Source organism: Mustela erminea, chromosome 11 (assembly GCF_009829155.1).
Source record: "Mustela erminea isolate mMusErm1 chromosome 11, mMusErm1.Pri, whole genome shotgun sequence".
In the NCBI taxonomy this organism is placed as follows: domain Eukaryota; kingdom Metazoa; phylum Chordata; class Mammalia; order Carnivora; family Mustelidae; genus Mustela; species Mustela erminea.
In genome coordinates, this window is record NC_045624.1 from 4905350 (window position 1) to 4928489 (window position 23140).

At 50.7% G+C, this 23140-nt stretch overlaps 1 protein-coding gene across 19 annotated transcripts in view; it reads left to right on the plus strand.

The window, feature by feature from the left end:
* KMT2C (lysine methyltransferase 2C) overlaps positions 1 to 20861 on the plus strand; it is a 270498-nt gene extending 249637 nt beyond the window's left edge. For 13 of the 19 annotated variants that reach the window (XM_032303952.1, XM_032303956.1, XM_032303964.1 and 10 more), the window contains 15 exons: positions 1005 to 1146; positions 1299 to 1446; positions 2866 to 3044; positions 3200 to 3336; positions 4167 to 4416; positions 5737 to 5876; positions 6292 to 6399; positions 8227 to 9346; positions 10502 to 10638; positions 11716 to 11858; positions 12128 to 12296; positions 16175 to 16291; positions 16893 to 16966; positions 17216 to 17324; positions 18938 to 20861. In XM_032303952.1, coding sequence (XP_032159843.1) covers positions 1005 to 1146; positions 1299 to 1446; positions 2866 to 3044; positions 3200 to 3336; positions 4167 to 4416; positions 5737 to 5876; positions 6292 to 6399; positions 8227 to 9346; positions 10502 to 10638; positions 11716 to 11858; positions 12128 to 12296; positions 16175 to 16291; positions 16893 to 16966; positions 17216 to 17324; positions 18938 to 19030 — 3066 coding nt within the window. In that variant the 3' untranslated portion in view covers positions 19031 to 20861. Of the gene's footprint in view, positions 1 to 1004; positions 1147 to 1298; positions 1447 to 2865; positions 3045 to 3199; positions 3337 to 4166; positions 4417 to 5736; positions 5877 to 6291; positions 6400 to 8226; positions 9347 to 10501; positions 10639 to 11715; positions 11859 to 12127; positions 12297 to 16174; positions 16292 to 16892; positions 16967 to 17215; positions 17325 to 18937 lie in introns of those variants that run through there. The other 6 variants (XM_032303959.1, XM_032303970.1, XM_032303957.1 and 3 more) reach the window with 4 other exon arrangements.
* The last annotated feature ends 2279 nt before the right edge of the window (positions 20862 to 23140 follow it).

Genomic DNA, 23140 nt, shown 5'->3' on the forward strand with positions numbered 1-23140 from the left:
TACTGTTTTAGCAACGTTTTATAATAGCCTTATTTAGACATTCTTACTTCACATCTGACTTACGTAAAATGATCTTTTTGCAAAAAATATTTGAGAGTATCATCAGTTTTCTGGAGGGCTTCTCTTCTTACTTTAGTATTAAAGTCATTCTCTTGTGACGCTCCATTTATTGTCATTGTCGGCTTTTCTCTTCAGTTAGAGCCTGTCCTCACTCTTGTAAATGCCTTCTCTTCTGATGCGAGCTGCTCTCCAACACACTTCATTACCTTCATGAGATCCCCGATCTTTGCAAGATTTGTAATTTCACCTTACACTCGATTCTCACGGTATTATTGGTAGATTCCAACAATCCCTGAGAGACGGACCCATCAATGAACAATGACAAATCGATGACATGCTAAGCAGAGAGAAGTGTTTGGAGGGGACTCCCGTTTGTTAACGAGTCAGCCATTTCCGTGTTATTGCTAAGACTTTCGCATCTTACAGAGGTTTTGGACAGTCCAGATTCTAATATTGAGGCTATGAGTTGTAATGATAAGATTAGGACCACAAATTCTCAAGGTTTTTTTGTTTTTGTTTTTTGTTTCTTTTAATGGACCTGGGGCATATCTTAATGAGAATTGAATAATGGAATTCTTGAGAACGTTCTGCAATTTATTGGTGGAATTTTAAAGCTGTCTTTCACTGGCTATAACAATGAAATTTGAAAGATGTATAGAATAGAATAATGTTACTTTGGTTCTTAATTTCAAGTACTCAAGCTGGGCAGAGTAAGCAAATGGTGAACTGGTCCATATAAGCCCGAGTATTTCTCCCACCAAAAAACCTCCTGGCCTTGTCCATTTATTTTTCTTCTTGGTGTTCATTTAGGAATGAAGATGCGTCTTGATGACATTTCTGTAGCCTTGCTTCCATGTGCTAAAAATTCACAGAACTAAGTTTTAGCAAGGTCATGGCATATTTGCTCTGTAGCATATAATTTAAAATTTTTTGGTCTCCTGCAGCAGAATAATTTAAGTAATCCTCCAACACCCCCTGCCTCTCTTCCTCCTACACCACCTCCTATGGCTTGTCAGAAGATGGCAAATGGTTTTGCGACAACTGAAGAACTTGCCGGAAGAGCTGGAGTATTAATGAGCCATGAAGGTATGACCGTACCGCTCTGAGTCGCACACCTCTGAGGAGTGTGCCTTTCCCAGCTGTGTTTGGTGAAAAGGCAGTCAAGTCGTGACCTTCTCTTCTCCCCCATGTATCCGTTTTGACTAAATCTGTTTTTGGTTGTGTTTTCGCTTTTCCAGTTACCAAAAGTCTAGGACCTAAACCATTTCAGCTGCCGTTCAGACCCCAGGATGACTTGTTGGCCAGGGCTATTGCTCAGGGCCCCAAGACAGTGGATGTTCCAGCTTCCCTGCCAACACCTCCCCATAATAATCAGGAAGAATTAAGGTAGAAGTTCTTTTTCTTGCATATTTTTTAGGTATTTCATTTTTTAAAAAATATGTATATAGTGTGTCTGTACGGATTGCAGGGATAGCATGTAAAAACATGCAAGGGGTGAAAATTTGAATGGTTTTCTCTAGGACTTAGTTTATAAAACATTCGTAACTATTAAAAGTAATTAGTTTGTACATTTTTCAGTTCTTAGATGGTTTAAGTTCAACACGTAAATGGACATTAAGGCAGTAGGAGTCTGTATGCAAAATATCTCGGAGATCATTGTCACTTACTGATGTTTGCAGATGTCTGAAATCAAAGGGCAGCAGTCACAGATCCTGGAGAATGCCTTTGGGGAGGAGGATTTAAGGACTGGCCCGTCCAGTTTTGTACTTCTTTCTGTTAGCTCTTCAGACCCAAGACTCTGGGGAGAAACCGTTTCCCTTAGTATGTAACCACACCCCACCTCGTTAGGTCTAGGAAAGGTTCTCATGTACTTTGTCTGGTGATTCTCCTTTAGCTAATCGGATAACTGCCCTCTGCTTGATGAGACATCATGTAGATTAAGTCCCTTACTCCACCAAGGAGACAACTGTGGGCCAAAAGACGTTACTTGTCCAGATTTAGAATCCAGTCTCCCTGCTCTCTTCTGCATTGTGCTGCTGGAACTTGCTCGATCCCTGAATCGGGGGCAGTTATATGCGTGTGTTGTGCCCTAGGGTAGGGCACTACTGCTTCACAGGGACCCATTCTAGAAGCTGAAGCCACTCTTGGGTCTCCTCATAATGCTACTGCTCAAATTCTCTCCACATAACAGTGTCTCCTTTTGGGGGTGCTGGGAGACCCCAGGTTTTGGGGTACCCTGCAGCAGTGGCTTGACACCACACTTGTCCCCTGACCTCAGTTACCCTAGTTAACCTCTAGATTCTTGGGCTAGACTATTCCCTTCTTCCACTGTACTTGATCAATTAGGAAAAATAAAGGCCTGTGAAGCTCTAATGACAAAGTCCCTCCCCCGCCCCGTTGCCTCTACGAGCAGCAGCCTGGAGGGCTCTGCGGGTGTGCCCGTGGGGGTGTGCAAGATGGCTCTTTCCTTTTCTGGCTGCAGACTGTTCCATAGTCTCAGGGACCTGGAACTAGCCAGAGGTGTGAGTATCGTCCTTCTTCTGCTGTGTGGTAATCTGAACGTCTTGGCAAGTCTTTTACACTTTGGTGTTGAGGTTCATTAAATTGCTTCATAGTTGGATGTGTTTCTTGGGTCTTTTTCCGAGAGATTTCGTGTTTGGCCCCGAACCTGTTCTTTGGCTTCTTACGTCATTGCCATTGTCCAGGGGAACCTCCTGGTCCCGCTAGTGGACAGGGCTGGGTCTGCAGGAAGCCCCCAGTGGTGGACGTGCCCATGGCGACGTGTAATCTGTGTTCTTCTCTCAGGATTCAGGATCACGGTGCTGATCGGGACACTCCTGACAGTTTCGTTCCCTCGTCCTCCCCTGAGAGTGTGGTGGGGATGGAAGTGAGCAGATACCCAGATTTGTCCTTGGTCAAAGAGGAGCCTCCAGAGCCCGTGCCGTCGCCCATTATTCCGATTCTTCCGAGCAGTGCTGGGAAAGGTACAGAACGTTCTCGGTGAAAGTACTTGTTGTTACCGTCTGCCGGTTTACTGACGTTCACGTTTTGATTTTGAAAAGCCATTAACACTCCGTCATCTTTCCTTTCTCCCTACTTTCCCTCTGTCCTTCCTTCCTTCTTTCTCCCCCCACTTAAGGTTTGGAATCGAGAAGGAGTGACATCAAAGCTGAGCCAGGCACTTTATTTTTCACACCACCTTTTGGTTCATCCCCAAACGGTCCCAGATCGGGTCTTATATCTGTGGCAATAACCCTGCATCCTACAGCTGCCGAGGTAAAGACGAAATTGCTTTTTAACGTCATAAACTGTCCACGTTCTTACGGGGCGTCGGGCGGCTTAGAGCGAGACATGCACAGCAGGGTCGTGGCGGGCAGAAGCCCCCAGAGCGAGGACGAGCGGTCAGGTGTCCGGGCTGCTTCTGAGACCCTGAATGAGCGTCACGTGGCTCTCCGGGGAGGCCAGGGCAAAATGAAGCTCCTGTTCTCGTGTTCTTAGTAAAGCGTGTGTCCTTCAGAGAGAAACCTCTTGAGAACTACACATAGAAAATGGAGCCGTGAGAAAGAACTTGGTCGGCACTCAGTTTTACAGGAGTAGTGCGAACGTCCAGGTAGCAGCTGCCCCAATCAAATGCTAATAAATTCCTGAGAATTTTTTTCTGTTTTGGTTCGGTGAGGATGTTGGCCCCCACACTACGGTCCAGTGATAGAACGTTCTGGCCATTGGTACAGCTTAGCCCGGTGGGTGGGGGGAGGGACACAGCGCTCTCTGCCCGGCACTGGACGAAGTCCACTCGAGGCAGTGTCTGCCCAGCGGTGAGACCTAGGTTTCCCTCCCTCCTGCAGCGGTGACCGTAGCTCGAATACTTGAACGGTCGCACAAATGCGTCACGCTAATTGGGATCCTTGTGTGAGGATTTCTGCTCAGGAAAGCTTGATGGGGATACTGATCCATTAAAACGATTTTTTTTTTTTCCCTGAGACTCTTAAGTATAAGTGAAAGTGGCTGGATTTGCTCACACCGTGCATGTCCGGCAGACGGCATTCACCCACGCCTGTGGCTCACTGGCCTCCGGGGCTAACTCTGTGTTTACACTTGTGTTCTAGAACATTAGCAGTGTGGTGGCTGCATTTTCCGACCTTCTTCACGTCCGAATTCCTAACAGCTATGAGGTCAGTAATGCTCCAGATGTTCCATCAATGGGTTTGGTCGGTAGCCACAGAGTAAACCCAGGCTTGGAGTGTCGACAGCATTTATTTCTTCGTGGGCCGCCGCCAGGACCTGCAAACCCTCCCAGATTAGCCAGCTCGTACCGGCTGAAGCAGCCCGATGGGTCTTTCCCTCCAACAAGCAATGGTGAGCAGTCTGCCTTTTGTTAACCTCAGATTCATTCTCCACTCACAAGCTTATTCTCTTTAAAAATCTCACTTCAAGGGGTGCCTGAGTGGCTCAGTGGGTTAAAGCCTCTGCCTTCGGTTCAGGTCATGATCTCAGGGTCCTGGGATCGAGCCCCGCATCGGGCTCTCTGCTCGGCGGGGAGCCTGTGTCCCCCTCTCTCTGTGCCTGCCTCTCTGCCTACTTGTGATCTCTGTCTGTCAAATAAAATCTTAAAAAAAAATTTTTTTTACATCTACTTCAAAAAATTAAAATAAAATCCCACTTTAGTTTTGAACAGGTAGTGGCGTGTTGGTGTGTAGTCCTGGGTAGTTGGGCCTCCTGTGGGTGCTCCGTCTTCGGTGCTGTGGTTTGACCTTAGTGGCTGGGAGTCAGAGTCACCGGGGCACTGGCGGAGTGCCGGCTCCCTCTGCGGGCTGCTCGCCCTCCGCAGCTTTTGTTCTGTGTCTCCCGGAGGGCCCGCCGCCCCGACGGCCTGGCTTCCGGGTGCACGCGAGGCCAGCATCTGTGACTGTGCCCCTCTCCTTCTGTGCCTCGCACCCCCACTTGCGTCTTGCTGGGCCAGTGCCCTGTCCTCATGAGCCCTGCTCTCCCCACGGATGAGCTGCTCCGGAGGCCCAAGGGCAGGGCTGCCGCCTCGCCCCATTCCCTCGGACTCTTGTTTCAGTCCTGGCCGCGCTCTCGGGACCTGGCAGCGTCTCACTCCTCATCCACCAACTCTGACCCAGAGCTGCCCGTGCGGGCTTCCGGGCTCGGCCTCCAGGCTGCTCCCGCCTCGCTCACTTTCCCTGTCCTGCCTTCCGCCTCCACGCCCCACGCGATGGTCCGCCCCGAGTGTGCCTGACCACGCTTGTCTCCTGGCCCTGGGACTCTCCTTAGCCCTCGGCGACTTCCCGGATCACATTTAGGACTCTTGTACATGTATCTCTTCCGTCTCTCCTAAAACATTTTTATTGTCCTAACCCTCAAGCAGAGGTAGTGTCCCCCGCCCCATTCCCTTTGCACGTAGGGTGAATGTTGATCTCGTGGCGGATTGGTGTCCTCTCGCACCCCTCGCGTGTGAGCGCTGTTTCAGCTGCGTGAGGACAGGTGTGTCCCTCTGTGCTCCAGGGCCACGCGCGTAATAGCTGCCCTGTAACCACTGCTTGAAAGATAAGGTTTTTATTAAAAAAGAATAAAATCAGGTATGTCAGATGAGCCGTGTTCTGAGTGGATTTAGCTTTACACCTGCATCGGGTAGCTGGTTAATGTGGCTCCCTAACGGCCGTCTTCTGCACTTAGGTCTCTCCGGATATAAGGACTCTGGTCCCGGGAGAGCAGACAGTGCGGCACTCAGGCCGCAGTGGTGCTGTCACTGCAAGGTGGTGGTCCTCGGGAGCGGCGTGCGCAAGTCGTTCAGAGACCTGGCCTTTGTGAGCAAGGTACTAGGGTGTCCCTCCGCTGAGGTGTCCCGCTTGGTTATGGTGCTCCGCTGCTGTGTCAGGTGTCCCGCCCAGTCACGGCGGCTCCGTGGGACTCCGGTTCTGCCCAGGAGCCTCAGTGTATATTTGGCGTGTTTAGCTTAAAACCAAACGGTGACAGCAGACGGGTAAATTGGACATTATAAGACGCCCATATGTCTGAATAGAGTAAAATACGGATAATAAAGTTTATTTTTATACATTTATTTTCTCTTTGGCTAAATTATATGCTAAATATTGGCAGGGAGTTACTTTTTTACTTTTAAGATAGAGAACTACTTTCACTTTTAACAGAGCATAAAAACCAACAATGGATAGAACGTGTTCTTAGGAAATTTTGGCTCGAGATTCCCACACGTTTCTCTTTGCCTCACAGGATTCCCGAGAAAGCTCCAATAGAGTGGAGAAGGACATCGTCTTTTGTAGTAATAACTGCTTCATTCTTTATGCATCAACCACACAAGCAAAAAACTCAGAAAGCAAGGTAAGTTGAGGACCGTCTCCATCAGGGAACAGCGTATATTGAGTGGTTTCCATGGTTTGGGGTTACGCTATGGACGGAAGAGCTTCCTAGACTCTGGGTAGCATCTTGGTAGATGCTGCATGCCCGAGGAAGGGCAGCCTGTGCTGCTTTCTCAGATGAATTCAGCTTATTTGACGGTGGGTAGGGGGTAGACTTGAATTATGTCTTAAAAGTTCAGAATTTATAAATAAAACACCAATACTAATATCTTAAATTTTACTGAAATAATTACCAATATCTTGACTTAATTACAATAGTAGGACTTACAGCTTTTATTGCTCTTATCCTGATGGGAAAGCCTGTTCGCAGACACGTTGTGAGCCCACTGCTGTATTTTGGGGAGAAAGATGTTGCTCGTGTCACGGTGGAAATGGTCTGTGGTGCCTGATTCTGTGTGAATTAAGTGTATCGACGTGTGGTTGATGGATTGACAGTTTTTGTTTATTTTTAAGATTTTTATTTATTTATTTGACAAATCACAAGTAGAGGGGCAGACAGAGAGAGACAGGGAGAGAGGGGGAAGCAGGCTCCCCTTTGAGCAGAGAGCCCGATGCGGGGCTCGATCCCAGGACCCTGGGATCATGACCTGAGGCCGAAGGCAGAGGCTTTAACCCACCGAGCCACCCAGGTGCCCCTGGATAAACATTTTGAACTGTTTGTGTTAAAGGAAGCCTGCTTGGGCGGGAATGCTGCCAGTCCTTCCTCGCTGCAGACGAGGCTGCTCTTCCTTTTATAATAGGCGGTCGTCTCCAGTGTAATGAAATCAAGGTCTATGCCAAATAGATTTAGACTTTAAATTAAAATATGCTGGGGTGCCTGGGTGGCTCAGTCAGTTAAGCCTCTGTCTTCGGCTCAGGTCGTGATCTCAGTGTCCTAGGATCCAGAGGAGTGTCCAAGAAGGTTTAGGAGCAGAACAGTCTCCAGAGGTACAGCCTGGTCCCGAAGGCCTAGGGCGGGGCTCCCTGCTCCACGGCGAGTCTCCTCCTCCCTCTGCCTTCTCTCCCCACCCCCACCCCGCTCATGCTCTCAAAATAAATCAATACAGTCTTCTAAAAAATTACTGTGTCAGCTTCTGTAAGAGGAAGAATTGCTTTTTTACCAGATACTTTTAAAATTTGGTGTGCAGTTCTTGCCTGCTCCTGGATTTATGTGAGGTGTGTCTTCTCAGATGCCCGGTTGGAGGGGTCGTGTGAGAACAGGGAAACCTGAGGGCACCCAGAAAGTCTGGGCGCTTGTCTCTCTGCTCACCGCTTCCAGCAGCCGGATCAGAGCTGGGCAGCCGCAGGGAGGGGTTCCAGACGATGCATTTGATGGGGGACCATTGCCCCTTCTTTCCTCATACGTATGCTGATGAGTTCCGCCTGAAATGGACAGACGTGGGTTTCCGAGTGCGGATAAGCTCAGAGAAGATCACGTTCTGAAGTTCTTATTTGGTCCAACGGAAAGCACTGTTCCATTGTACGAATTAAACCAGATAGCTTCTCTCTTCAGCATTGATTTTTCTGGCTTGATTATGGTCAGAGAGGAGTGTCTGAGAAGGTTTAGGAGCAGAACATTCTCCAGAGATACAGCCTGGTCCAGAAGGCCTGGGGCGGGACTCCCGACATGGCCCGGCTCTCATCAGCCCGTGGGCACCGTGGGCAGTGTCTGCTGTCCACCTCTGCTGCGTGTGACCCTTCCCCTGTCCCCCACCCCTCCCGGGGCACAGGCCCTGTGACCCCCCTGCTGCTTGGCTTCCTGCTCTGGGACCAACTGCTCTTCTTACTCCTCTGTTCTTTCGCTGTGCAGGAATCTGCTCCGCCGTTGCCACCGTCACCCGTGAAGGAGACGCCTTCCAGAGCATTCCATCAATACAGCAACAACATCTCCACTCTGGACGTGCACTGCCTCCCGCAGCTCCAGGAGGAGGCTTCTCCCCCGGCGTCACCCCCCATCACTTTCCCTCCAGCGTTTGAAGCAGCCAAAGTAGAGGCAAAGCCAGACGAGCTCAAGGTAACGGTCAAGTTAAAGCCGCGGCTCAGGACCGTGCACGGCGGGTTTGAAGACTGTCGGCCCATCAGTAAAAAGTGGCGAGGGATGAGGTGGAAGAAGTGGAGCGTCCACATCGTCATCCCCAAGGGGGGCTTCAAACCGCCTTGTGAGGACGAGATAGATGAGTTTCTGAAGAAACTGGGCACTTCCCTCAAACCGGACCCCGTGCCCAAAGACTATCGGAAGTGTTGCTTCTGTCACGAGGAAGGGGACGGGCTGACGGACGGGCCAGCAAGACTGCTCAACCTTGACCTAGACCTGTGGGTCCACTTGAATTGTGCGCTGTGGTCCACAGAGGTCTACGAGACCCAGGCGGGGGCCCTGATAAACGTGGAGCTGGCGCTGAGGAGGGGCCTGCAGATGAAGTGCGTCTTCTGCCACAAGATGGGCGCCACCAGCGGCTGTCACCGCTTCCGCTGCGCCAACATTTACCACTTCACCTGCGCCATTAAAGCACAATGCATGTTTTTTAAGGATAAAACGATGCTTTGTCCCATGCACAAACCAAAGGGAATTCACGAGCAGGAGTTAAGTTACTTCGCCGTCTTCAGACGGGTCTACGTCCAGCGCGACGAGGTGCGACAGATCGCCAGCATCGTGCAGCGCGGGGAGCGCGACCACACGTTCCGCGTGGGAAGCCTCATCTTCCACACGATTGGCCAGCTGCTTCCGCAGCAGATGCAGGCCTTCCATTCGCCCAAAGCGCTCTTCCCCGTGGGCTACGAGGCCAGCCGCCTGTACTGGAGCACCCGCTACGCCAACCGGCGCTGTCGCTACCTGTGCTCCATCGAGGAGAAGGACGGGCGCCCCGTGTTCGTCATCAGGATCGTGGAGCAAGGCCACGAGGATCTGGTCTTAAGTGATTCCTCTCCTAAAGGTAAGACCCACACGTGCGCGCCCTGCAGAGCTGGCCGCCGACGTTTTATGTCCGCGTTTCCGCGTTTTCTGTTGTTTGTTTCAGACTGTACGAAAACAGACGTGGATTTTTTGGTTCCCAAATGCGACTCTTAGCCTCTTTGTGTCACTGTATCTGCCGGCTGTGCTGGGCCGTCTCGTCAGCACTTGCTAGACTTGCGCACCCACAGTCAGAATACGTGTGTGAGTGCTCAGTGATAAAGCAGTGACTGTGGACGAGGGTCGCCTGTTGTTTGTGTCGGGGACCCTCCTCGTGTCAGAAGGCAGGAGACCGTGTTCACAGCATGCGGGGTGCGCTGCCTTGTATGAGGATTACCAGACACTGAACAAATTTGGAGCTAGAAGTTGGACTCTTCATTCTGACCATAGGCTGTCATTTTATTGAGGTGTACCGGGGAATTGTTTTTTTTTTAAACTCTGGCTGTTTTTTATTTTTATTTTTATTTTTTTTATTTTATTTTTATTTTTTTAAAAGATTTTATTTATTTATTTGACAGACAGAGATCACAAGTAGGCAGAGAGGCAAGCAGAGAGAGAGAGGAGGAAGCAGGCTCTCCGCGGAGGAGAGAGCCCGATGTGGGGCTCGATCCCAGGACTGGGATCATGACCCGAGCCGAAGGCAGAGGCTTTAACCCACTGAGCCACCCAGGCGCCCTCTGGCTGTTTTTTAAAAAAAAAAGTATGAAAATGCCCTGAAGATAATTCCAATGGAAATATGAATTTCCTATTTTAATTTAAATCTGAGAGGAAAGAAACCTACTTCTGGATACTGCTAATTGGGCTGATCAGTTAAAAATATAAAGTTATATGTCTAGTGTGAAAATGAATTAAGCTCTTATTTGAATTTGTTACGTTAAACTTTCTTTTCTACTTTCACTGTTTTATTTCCTTAATGTAACACATTCTTTTCCCTAAAATTCCATAAAGTCTTCAAAATAAACTGTCGTTTGATAAGCAGGTGGTAGTGTGGTCGGTTCACCACCCCCAGGCTTGACTTGGAAACTGTCTTTGAGAGGTTGGCCCGTCTCTGCTATTTGTGCCGCATCCTGCTTCCTCTGTGTTCAGCGGTGAGCAAGTGCGTTCTAAATTGTTTTGTTTCTGTTTGGGCCCTGTGTAGGTGTTTGGGATAAAATTTTGGAGCCCGTGGCATGCGTGAGAAAACAGTCGGAAATGCTCCAGCTTTTCCCAGCGTATCTGAAGGGAGAAGACCTGTTCGGGCTCACGGTGTCTGCAGTGGCGCGGATCGCGGAGTCCGTGAGTGCCTCGGGCCGGGTGTGGTAGCGGGACTGCCTTTGCGGCTGCAGGTGGCGGTCCCCACGGGCTGCGCTAGGATACTCTGAGGTAGCGCTTTGCTCTCTTCGTGTCGCAAGCCATCTGTGACTCGTGGGGACACCTCAGTGCATGGTGGCATTCTCTCCCTGAGGTGGCTCACACACTGCAGGTTCTCTGCGCGGGGGCAGACGAGGCAGAGGGAAGAGCAGGGCTGGGCAGTGACCGCAGGAGCACGTGGTCTTCTCGGCCCTCTCGTTGTAAGATGATTAACGCGTTTGCCAGTGAGTCTGCACACAATGCTTTTGAGGAGTTGTGTGGTTATAAGGCATTATCCTGAGCAAGAAAAAAAATCACTGATGGTTGGTGGGGTTTGTTTTGTTTTTGTTTTTTTGGAGAAGCAGAGGACACCCCACAAGCCACTGAGTTCTAGGTCTGCTTCCTTCCTTCGGTAGAGCCCTGCCTAAGTGATGTGCATCTTTTATGTCTGTAGAGAAATATTTCACAAGAAGTATATTCTAGAAGAGGCCTTTAACATAAAACTTTCTTACAAATAAACCTTAGCTTATCATCTACACTCTCAGGGAACTGAGTATGATAACCTAGCTCATTGCAGTCAAATTGGAAGAAGCAAGAAATCAAGACAGGAAACCATATCAATAGTTTTTAACTATATTTAATTTTTAAATTCCAGATACACAAGTTGAAAGAGCGAAGTTGTAAGTCAGGACACACTGGGTCGGGATAGTCAGATCTTAAAGTGGCGCCGGCACGTGTGTGACTTGGCCTGTGGCGGTTCTGTGGGTTAGTCTTTTTCTTCAAGGAGCAATTGCCAGGGTTGACGATGTTCTGCTTTGAAACTGAACTCCGTGTGTTAGTGCTGAAGTAGATCTGAGTGCAGGCTGGCTACCAGGACACGCGTTGAAAGACCATTTTGTTCACAGGGAGTATGTTGACAAGTTACTTCCGGAAAGTTCCGGTCGGGCCCTCCCCGGGCCAGCTCAGGACGGTCGCGGTCTTGATCACGCACGTTCACCCTGTGTCTGTTTGGCTCCTTTCCAGCTCCCGGGGGTGGAGGCGTGTGAGAACTACGCCTTCCGGTACGGCCGCAACCCTCTCATGGAGCTCCCCCTCGCCGTGAACCCCACAGGCTGCGCCCGATCCGAACCTAAAATGAGTGCCCATGTCAAGAGGTTTGTGTTAAGGTATTTTGTTTTAACTTCACATAGTACAGCCCAGGGTTTCCCGGCGTATTAGTGGTTTCTGTGCTTGCTCTGTCCGCTGCTTACAAACCTGCCGTCTCTGGCTGCGTCCGTGCCGACCGCGTCAGAGAACTCGCCGTGCGGCTCTGCTAGGCGGCTTTCCATGTATGTTCCTGTCAGTCAGAGTTTGAACCCGCTCGGCTTTGGGCGTTCTTCGGAGATATCTTCAGTTTTCCTTTCATTTTTTCCTGTTGACGTGCCACTGCGTGCAGGCCTCACACCCTGAACAGCACCAGCACTTCCAAGTCCTTCCAGAGCACGGTCACGGGGGAGCTGAACGCGCCCTACAGCAAGCAGTTCGTGCACTCCAAGTCCTCGCAGTACCGCAAGATGAAGACCGAGTGGAAGTCCAACGTCTACCTGGCCCGCTCCCGCATCCAGGTGAGGAGCCGCTGGGCTCGGGAGGCGGGGGCCGGGCCGGGGTCTGGCCGTGCGGGCTGCTGGCGTCAGGTCACCGCCTGGATGCTTCTCCTCCCCCAGTGGGGAGACTGGACTCCGCATCTCCGTGTCTCAGCGAGGGCTCGTGGGCAGCCGGGGGCACGGTGTTCTGCGCTCACTGGGTTTGGGGAGCGCTCACTAGAGCGGTTTCAGATTCTCGTGAGAAATACAAGCGAAACTACTTTCAACAGGTGCAGCAGTGTGTGGGGTTCTCCTCAGGAAGCCGTCTTCTCACGAGAGCACTGTGTTTTCTGGTGCCTAGAGTGTGGAGGACCTTCCGGGTCATCTGTGGGCTCAGCATTTAAATGACCTCCACAGTCCGTACGCGCTGAGCCGCGGATTAGTCTGCTCCGCATCTCCCTTGGATGTCCTAGGATGGAGGCACAGAGCTCACTTTGCCAAATGTCTCTGTCCCTGAGCCCAGTTATCCTGAGTGTTTCCCCATCCACGAGTTGTTTACCTTGGCCCCAGTTTGCCCAGATCCAGGGCACCCTCAGGTTCTGTTGCCGACCTGCCCCCCCAGGAGAGCTCTCTCAAGTCCACGCTGTCTCTGCCCCCCGTTTCCACCTGCTGTCGCGCCCGTGAGCACCGCTGTCGGGCCTGCTGCCGCCCCCCCAGCCCCACTCACCCCCCGGGATCCCTTCACAGTGAAAATCTCACCCACTTTCCATTGTCCGTACTCATTCGGATTCTTGTTCCTTTCTTGGGAACGTTTTCTCCTCTGGGAAGACTGTAGGATCTTCTTGTTAGTCTTAATATTTGGACATTTTACAAAAAAATGTGCCGAAGTTTGGGTTATTTTCTTTTTTGTTGCTTTCCTTACTTGATGACCCTTTTCAGCCTGGAGCGCTGGGCCTTCCGTCTGAGAAATGTTTCTGTGTTGATTCATCTGCAAGTTCCGACCTCAGTTACTTTTCTTTTTGAACCTGTAGACAACTTTGGACGCATGACGTTGAGCTGTCACACCGTGGGCCCAGGCTAGCTGCCGCATCACTGGGGCCTGCTAAGGCGTGCCTTTCGGTCCGGCCCCTGCGGTGGGGCCCCCAGAGGACCAGTGTGAACAGACGGGAGCCTGTGACCCCACCAGCCCTCTGCTCCCCCGTCTGGTGTTGGTTCCCTTGTCCTTGTCCTTCGGCTTCTGCTGTATCTGCGGAGCTTTCTTTTGTGTTAAAAAAAAGTCACCTAAGAGCTCTTTCTGCTCTTGATCATCTCATCTGGTACCATGTTCCTTATTAGAAATAGAGTGTCTTTCTGCTCCTTCTGCTGTTAGGTCAAGAATGCAGCCTCTCCAGCTCCCGGGGGTCCCGTGGCCACTCCGGGGGGGTCCAGTGGCCACTCCGGGGGGTGTGTCTTTCTCATCTGCTGCATCGGTTCCTTTTCCATTTTAAACATCCCCAAGCAGCTCGTTCACTTCTTACTGTCCTATTTCTGCGTCACTGTTACTCCCTTACAGTCATTTCACTGATCTCTCAGGCCCGGGGTCAGCGTGTTGTGCCGCTGTCCTGGCCACGCAGCCTCGTCTGCACACGGATGTTCCCGCGGAGCCGCTCGCGTCGACTGAGCTGCAGGCTTCTGCACTCGCTGACCCCAGAGAGCCCTCTAGAGCCGCCTGGTGTCTCCGCTTTGTTCTTTCGTTCTCCTCGGCGTCTGCGTGACGTTCCCGGACGTTGAACTAGAGTGAAGCAGAGCGTGCCCGCCGCTAATCTCACAGAGGGATGTGTGTACTTGGCTTGTTAGGAGACCTTGTTGCTTTGCCAGAAAGGCCGTCATAGCTCATCTCCTCCTGCATTCGGGAAACTGTCTCTTTCCTTTCCCATTTGTCGTGCTGCTGCCTTCACATTTCCGCCCGCCTGGTCCTGCTTCCTTCCTGCGGTTTCTGACGGCGGACGAAGGGGCCGCGTTTCAGGCTTGCCGCTCGGATCGGCTTTGCTGTGAATTGCGCATCCTCCTCCGACCGTTTTCCAGTTCATGAGACCTTGGCTGGGAGATGTACTCCCCACCACGCACCCTGTGCCTACAAGGAAGTCTGGTATTTTCTTTCTTATAAAAGTGAATTTTTGCATAGTCGAGTGTACATAATTTTCTATAGCTTCTAGTCTTGGTTAAGACAGTGGATTTTATTATATTTGTAGTCTCTTAGATTTCCAGATTTCAGAAATTTTAAGTGTTTTAAGACTATTCTGTTCCGTTGAGTAACTAGTTGAAGCCCCGTGTAGTAACCCGTCCGTATCGCACTGAGTGATAACACCACCGTACGGCTGTGTGAGCAGTGCACATGAAAGTTTCACACGTGCATGATCGCCTTACATTCTCCATTCTTTTTTACTGATCTTGTCTGTTCTTTTTTTTTTTTTTTTAAAGATTTTTATTTATTTGACAGAGATCACGATTAGACAGAGAGGCAGAGAGAGAGGGGGAAGAAATCTCCCCGACGAGCAGAAGGCCCAATGCAGGGCTCGATCCCAGGACCCTGAGATCATGACCTAAGCCAAAGGCAGAGGCTTAACCCACTGAGCCACCCAGGCACCCCATGATCTTGTCTGTTCTTATAGCAAACTATATTGATCTCTATTCGTACTGCTTTTTTGTGTATTTCGGTTCGTTCACCTAAGTTATATCTGCAATTGAACAGATATATTGCATAAAATTTCTTTTCCCAGAAGATAATTCAGTTCACACACCAAAGTCTCTGAGACGGGCCCATGGTACCGTGTGCCCCACGGTGGGGGCTTCCCAGTGAGCACACGCTCTTCCCTACTTGGTTACTGCGGTCTTCCGGCCAGCTGGAGTTGAGAAGGCAGAAACTCAGTGGGATGAGAAAGTGTCAAATGTTCAAGGAAGTAGTCCAGATTTTTCCAGAACTTGTAATGCTGAAAACTTAAAAAGGTGCACATAGTCTGTAATTTACTACTGGCAGGACAGGACGGGCTGCCAGAGGAGAGGCCTGCACAGTTCTCCCTGGCCCAGATTCCTGTATCTTCCTCTGCGGCCTCGAACCTTTGGGGGAAAAGTTGCCTTTCGAAGAGCTGTATTTCTTTCCAGCTTTCCTGGTAATTAAAGCAGAGTAACTTCTCCTGGTTCTCCCCTCGCTCTGGGTTCCAGGAAGTCCTAGCCAAATCTGAAACCTGACTATAGTATTAATAGTCGCTCATGGTTTACCCTACTTCTTACTAAGTTTACTGTCCTTTCTTATCGTTTTAGAAATAGTAATGGGGGCACCTGGGTGGCTCAGTGGGTTAAGCCTCTGCCTTCGGCTCAGGTCATGATCTCAGGGTCCTGGGATCGAGCCCCGCATCGTGCTCTCTGCTCAGCGGGGAGCCTGCTTCCCCCCCACCGCCTGCCTCTCTGCCTACTTGTGATCTCTCTCTCTTGCTCTCTCTCTCTGTCAAATATATAAACTCTTGAAGAGAAAAAGAAACAATGATGGGATAAAGTAAATACCAGAAGCTAATAGCCTATAACAGCTATAGCTGTCGGCCTGTTTAGTTGGTGGGATCGCGGCATGAATTTCATGGAAGATAAGATGGTCTGACAGGACGCGGTAGCCAGTCAGTGGTGCTGCTTTGTAAATACGCCTTCAGAATTTAGTAAAAGATACAAAGTGAGATAGTAATGGCATGATTTTAAGTGATAATTAAGATTGTTTCAGATGATAGTATATTTAGTAAAAAAGACTTTGAGTTTAGGTGAGTTCTTCAGTGTGGCCTTTGATGTGGCCTTTGTATGAAAGGGAGTCAGGTTTGTTGTCCAAGAAATCAAAGTGATTTTTAAAGTACATACACACACTCTTTTTTTCCATTTTTTATTTGTTTTCTCCACAGGGGCTGGGCCTGTATGCTGCCAGGGACATCGAGAAGCACACCATGGTCATCGAGTACATCGGCACGATCATCCGAAATGAAGTTGCAAACAGGAAAGAGAAGCTGTATGAGTCTCAGGTAAGAGCCGGCCGTCTTCTGTCACTTTGCCATCGAAAAGCTGGAAACAGGGCCAAGTTGCACTGTCCTGTGAGGCTCAGTTTTGAACGGAAGCCACATCTGGATATTTTTTTTGAATTTGAGAGGGAGGCGCGTGTGTGCGAGAGAGCACGAGCACGGCGAGGGGCAGAGGGAAGCAGGCTCCCCACTGAGCAGGGAGCCCGATGCGGGACTCGATCCTAGGATCCAGGGATCGTGACCTGAGGCGAAGGCAGACGCTTAACCAAATGAGCCACCCAGCGGCCCCCTCCTTTTTTTTCCTTTTTTTAAAGATTTTTTTTTTTACTTAACATCTGGATATTCTTGTGTTTTCCTTGTTTTTCCATCCTTCTCACTCTGTCTGGTCAGTGTGAGTGTTCACATAGAGACAGCTGTAGACTGATGAGCCTGGTGTTCCAGGCAGCGTCCTGATGCGTTGGATTTCCATTCACTCCGTGTGCATACGTGTCCCCTGACGTGATTGTGTGGCACCCACAGCACAGGCTGTGTCTCCGTTCACTTCCAGCTGAGTCTTCCAGCTCTGAACTTACACGTGGAGGAATTTCTGACTTTTCTTTTTCAGAACCGTGGCGTGTACATGTTCCGCATGGATAATGACCACGTGATCGACGCGACACTCACAGGAGGGCCTGCCAGGTGAGCAGCGGGAAGCTGGGCGAGGAGGTTCTGCCCAGTGGGTCCACGTGCCCACAGCGGCCTCCACGATTAAAAATTCAGGGCAGATACGCTTTGAAAATAATTTTCATTTGAAATTGTGTGTTTGTTCTTGTTCTGTGAACAAGCAGGTAGAAATGTAATTAGGAGAAAGTTTTCGCTATGAGCTGAATGTTCGTAAAGTTTCTTCCCACTGTTCCGTAATATATAGTTTTCTGAAATGGCTTGCAGATACATCAACCATTCGTGTGCTCCCAACTGTGTGGCTGAAGTGGTGACTTTTGAGAGAGGACACAAAATCATCATCAGCTCCAGCCGGAGGATCCAGAAAGGAGAAGAGGTAAGCGTGCGGGCTCCCGGCTGCTCCGCCCGTAGTCCCCGCGCAGCAAGCTGCCTAGCACGGCGGCTGGCCTGGGGCTTGTCCAGGGCTTCAGCACTAGAAAAAGTCTCCTTGTGGGTCAGAGGGCACAACCCTGTCACTTCACCCGGATGGTCAAGGGTCACCTTCCTCCTCGTGGCAGCATGGGATGTGTGGACTACAGCTCCCCCCACGCCCCTCCCCCCGTGCTCCCCAAACTCCACATCTCCCCGCAGCACCCACGGGGCATCACTTTCCCGTGTCCTCAGGCTCCTGCTAGACCCCTTGGTCACAGACTGACAGGATCCCTCTCTTTAAAGATTCTGCCTGTCATCCCACTGATGTGTGGAGACTGTCCTGAGATTGTAGGCTCTGTGGTCCCCGGGAACGTGACGCTCACGTGAGGCCACGGAGGGCTGTAGGCGGCCCGTCGGGGGCACCACGGGGCTCTGGATGGCCAGTCTGCACACTCAGCTCACGGCACAAGCTTACAGACTTTCTCAACAGAGTTTCAAAGAGTTTGGCTCTTTGGGTACAGTTGTGTCTCTTCTTTAAAATGCTAGGTGTTGAACTTGACGTTTGTTTCTCTGGGCTCATGGATGACTTTCACCTGTTAAGGTTATTTCTGGTCTAGAGCACTTACTTACGTTCCCCGAATTTGTCTTCCACAGACGCGATTAGCACACGTTGCCCGGTGCTCTGTGTGCTGCTGAGCAGTGTGGGTTTCTGTAGGAGCTTCTCCTGGGTGGGGGACCAGGGGCCGGAGAGTCTTTGTTGGACGCCCCCTCTGTAATGATTTCTTGTATTTTTTGGTCATTTTTTGGAAATCCCTTTTTTAAATCAAAGTATTTGAGAACCCAGCGTGGTGCCGGCGACCACCAGGGCCGTTGGGACGCACGGAGACCCCTGAGCCCCGGGTCCTTCCTTCCCAGGCCCGCCTGAGGACTTCCCCGAGCCGCCGCTGCATTTACACGAAGCGGCGGCGTCTCCCTGCAGAGCCCGCCAGTGCCCAGCAGCGGGGCACACGGCTGGGAAGCCGGGAGGAGCTGCCGGTAGTCGCCGGGGTCTCCCCTTGCAGCGCAGAGCGGACGTGTTGATGTCGCTTGGGACGTTTGGGCCGGAAGGACCCGGGGGAGTCGGAGGCGCATCAGGGAGGGCGGGCCCGGGGGTGGGAGGCACAAGGACCCCCGGCGGCAGCGGCAGCAGCTGCTCTGAGACGCGGAGTGACTCGATGACCCTAAGTAGACTTTCCGAGACCTTCTTCTGAGTGAGGCAGGAGGAAGCAAAGCTGTCCGCTGGTGGGGGTGGGGCGGTCGGTCCCTCCCCGAGGTGTGGCCCCACCGGCACATGAGGTCGGGGGACCCGCGAGGGGGTGTGGGAACGCGGCTCTCTCCAGCCGGTCCCCTCCCCCCATGTGGCGCGGCCGAGCACGTTGTCCCCTGCCGTGCCTGTCCCCTGGTGAGCGCAGGGGGGCGTCTGTCGCGGTCCGCGCGGGGTGCTCTGCTGGTCCGCTGTGCGGCTGGTTCTGAGATCGGGCAGATGAGCCCCCCCGGCCCCCACCCCGGCCTCTCTCACGCTGTGTCTTTGGTGGGCAGCTTTGCTATGACTATAAGTTCGACTTCGAAGACGACCAGCACAAGATTCCGTGTCACTGCGGGGCCGTGAACTGCCGGAAGTGGATGAACTGAGCGCCTCGCGGCCTCGGCGGCGGCTTGTCCCTAGGAAGGAGCGATTGACACACCAGTGGAATTTCGCAGACGGAAAGAGATTTTGTTTCCTGTTTTATGACTTTCTGAAAACTCGCCTCTGGGAGTTCTGATTCCCTCGGCCCTCCGGGGCGGACCAGGACCTCAGAGCAGTCCAGCACTTTTGTTTTCTTCTTCTTTCTTTCCTCCTTCTTTCTGTGGGTGGGTTTTGTTTTGTTTTGTGTTTTTGCGTCTCGCTGAGGAGACACTTTGACTGGGGCGAAGAGCCGCTGGCTGCCCTGCCCCGGGCTGGGGGCTTCCTATGAATGTACAGACTGAGATCACCAGCGAAAGGGAGGCGGGGCGCCCGAAGTGCTGGCCACGGCCTTATCTGAAACAGGGGCAGGCCCTCTAACTTAAAGATTTTTTAAAATAAAGTAGACACCACTGAACAAGGAATGTACTGAAATGACTTCCTTAGGGATAGAGCTAAGGGGTAATAACTTGCACTAAAATACATTTAAATACTTGATTCCATGAGTCAGTTTATTGTAGTTTTTGATTTCTGTAAAATAAGAGAAACTTTTTGTATTTATTATTGAATAAGTGAATGAAGCTATTTTTAAATAAAAGTTAGAAGAAAGCCAAGCTGCTGCTGTTACCTGCAGAACTAACAGGCCCTGTTACTTTGTACAAATATGTAAATATTTTGAGAAAAAAATACAGTATAAAAATAGTATTGACCAAATGCTACCAGGCTCTGCAGCAGCTCGGGTGCTTATAAGATGTTCCTAGGGATGTCACAGTATAATTTTGTGTTCTTAAATACGCCGTTATAATTATGTAATAACCAAAATTTCAGCCTAGAGCATTTGGGGTTTTTTGGAAACTACGGTCTATTAGTACTCAATTGTTTTATACACCTTCTGATAGAACGGAGTGTAGGCTATGACTACGACTTTTATAGCTGTTTTGGTAATTTAAACTAACTTTTTCATATTATATTGTTGCATCCCTACTTCTTCAGTCAGGTTTTTTTGTGCTTACAATTTGTGATAACTGTGAATAATGCTTAAAAATACACCCAAATGGAGGCTGAACTTTTTCTTCAGCGGACGTAGTTTTGACTAGAACTTTGTTTCGAGCTACAGAGAATCATGTAAACATACTAGATCATGTAGCAGGACTCCAGCCTAACTCTAGCCTTCTGTTCAACACAAAAATTTGAAAAGGAAAAAAAAAAACGAGCGTTGTGGTCACGCTTGCAGCTGCGGGACCCCAACGATAGGATTTCGGAAGATGTAATTTTAAAATGTGTTTGTATGAACTGTTTGTTTACATTTCTTTAATTAAAAAAACACACTGTTTTGTGTTTGCTTGTAGAAACTTAATCAGCATTTTGAACCAGGTTAGCTTTTTATTTTGTACTTAAAATTCTGGTACTGACACTTCACAGACTAAGTATAAATGAAGTTTTTGTGTGCACAATTCAAGTGGGCTGTAAACTGTTGGTATATCAGTGACGCAGTTCTGAACTTGTAATGTATATGGCATGATGTATTTTTATCTTACAGAATAAATCAATTGTATATATTTTTCTCTTGATAAATAGCTGTATGAAATTTGTTTCTTGAATATTTTTCTTCTCTTGTACAATATTCTGACATCTTACCAGTATTTGTCTTACCGGGTTTTTGTTTTCTGTTCTGTATAATAGTACCTAATGTTGGCAAAAATTGAATTTTTTGAAGTATACAGAGTGTTATGGGTTTTGGAATTTGTGGACACAGATTTAGAAGATCACCATTTACAAATAAAATATTTTACATCTATACAAGCGCCTGAGTGTGTGTCGGCCCTGCCCGCTGTCTGGCCGGAGCTCCGGTGCGGGGGGCTCAGCCTTCGGCTCCCGGCGTGTGAGGTCATCAGCTCGGGCCTCTCTCTTTGCAGATAAGTTGACGTGTAAGTTCGAGGCTCCTTCCGGATGGAGAGACTGTTCCCTGCAGCTGAACAAGGAGGGGAACTTGGGTTTCTCCTGAAGGCTGTTTGCCAAGGTGCCCCGTTCCCTTGTTTAAAGTCTCTTTTTGTTTGTTAAATTGAGTCTTCTGGGGTTTGGGGGGCAGCCTTTTTCAGACGAATTCAGTGATACAGACTCGATTCCTGTCCTACTGGATGTATTTGACACTGAAGGGGATTGCTAAGAATTAAAATAGCTCCGAATCCCCCCACAGTTTCTAAAACCAGTTTTTAGCTTGTGCTTCATGAACACCCTAAAATAACAGGCTTTTATACTGCGTGGTTTTATAGAAACTCTCAAAGCACTTCTCTGACAAAAAGGTTTTAGAAAATATTCTGCAGCGTCTCCCATTCGCGAGTCTGGCGCTTCGGTGGGCCCGAGGGCTCGGGTCTGCGCCAGGTCGCCAGGCGGCCCCCCCGCTGCGGCCTTTTCCCTGATCTCCTCCCGGGTCGCTGGTACCAGTCACGGGAGCGCCGTGACCCTGACCGCGCAGAAGGTGAGCTGGCGCTCTGCGGGGGCGGCGGGGCTGCGGGGCTGCGGGGCTGCGGGGCTGCGGGGCTGCGGGGCGGGGAGCCGAGCTCACACAGCGAGGCCGAGGCTGTCGTTCGAGGGGACTCGTACGTGGTCTGACCGCTTTGCAGAAAGACCGGCTCTTCCGAGGTGCGGGCCCTTCCTCTCCGTCCCCACCCGGGCCTCTCCTGTCCTCCTCCGGTCACCAGGCAGACACCCTTCCTCTGGTCACGGGCTCCCGAAGGCAGCAGGTGTGTCCCGGCCCGTTCAGTTCCCTGTGCTGGGGGCACTTGACCGCTGTCTCTCGGAGCTGACCCCGGGTTTGTGGCCCTCCGCCCTCTCCCGTGTTCCTCCCACCTCCCTGCTGTCATCTTGTCCCTAAAAGTGCGCGGCCCGTTTACTGAGCTTTAAAAAGGAACGTGTTCTCCATCTGAGAAACAGCTCCTGAAAGATCTTCTCCAGGAAACCGCAGCTCCACGGTGGCCCTCGGGCTCACAGCCAAGAGCGCCTGGAGGAGCTCAGGTACCGGCGCCCTAACACCAGCCCGGGCTCAACTTCCCCAACGTCTGCAAGCCAGGCCGGCGGCTGCCAGCGAACACCAGGAAAAGAGAAGCTCAAGGTCACAGATGTCGTCTGGACCCATCTGCACGGACACGGGCGCCCTGTGGCATCGAGAGGCCCTGCGCCCCAGCAGTTCCACAGAGCAGGGCGGCCCGGTGTCCCTCGTGCAGCTCCGACATGACAGGCGCCCCCTTCACCTCGCCGTGTGAGGGGAAGAGAGACCGCGTTTCCTTTGAGCAACGCGCTGCCACCTCCTGACCAGGCCTCCCCAGAGATGCCTTTGCTGGCGTCCAGCGGGGCCACCAGCGCCTGCTCCCCAGCTTCCCAGGAGCCACGCTGGGGGGCCTCACAGGGAAGCTGAAGGGCTGTGTGCCACGTGCCCGAGGCAGCTGATCACTCCTCTGTTCCAGGGTCCAGCCAGGGCCACCACGTGGCGTCTGGTCATCTTGTTTCTGTAGCCTGGGGGCGTGTGACAGTAACTCAGGTTTGCCTTGTTTGCGTGACCCTTTTGACAATGCGTTCCTCATACTGAAACTGTCCTGTCCAGGTTTCGGCACACGAAGCCTGCGTGTGAGAGCTATTTTTAATATGATTCCTGCTAATTCTATTGTCTCTTTAATTTCTGGGCGCATCTTGCTGATGGATGTTTACTCCTGGTGACAGGTCACATTTTCCTGCCTTTCCGTGTCTGGTTAACTTTCTCAGATTCCAGAATTTGTGCTTGTATGTTGTCGAGTGCTGGACTGTGTTGTATTCAAAGGCTGTTAGACTTTATTCCGCCAATAGCTGAGAATCACTTTCCTCCTTTCAAAGCTTGTTCTTTACACATTTTTTGGATGCGCCTAATTTAGTTATTAAAAGATTTTATTTGGGAGGGCATGGGAGCACATGTGAGGGAGGGGCCGATGGAGAGGGAGAGAGACTCTCAAGGAGACTCCCAGCTGAGCGCAGAGCCTGATGCGGGGCTCAATCTCACAACCCTCACATTGTGACCTGAGCCGAAGCCAAGAGGTTAAGACTAAGTC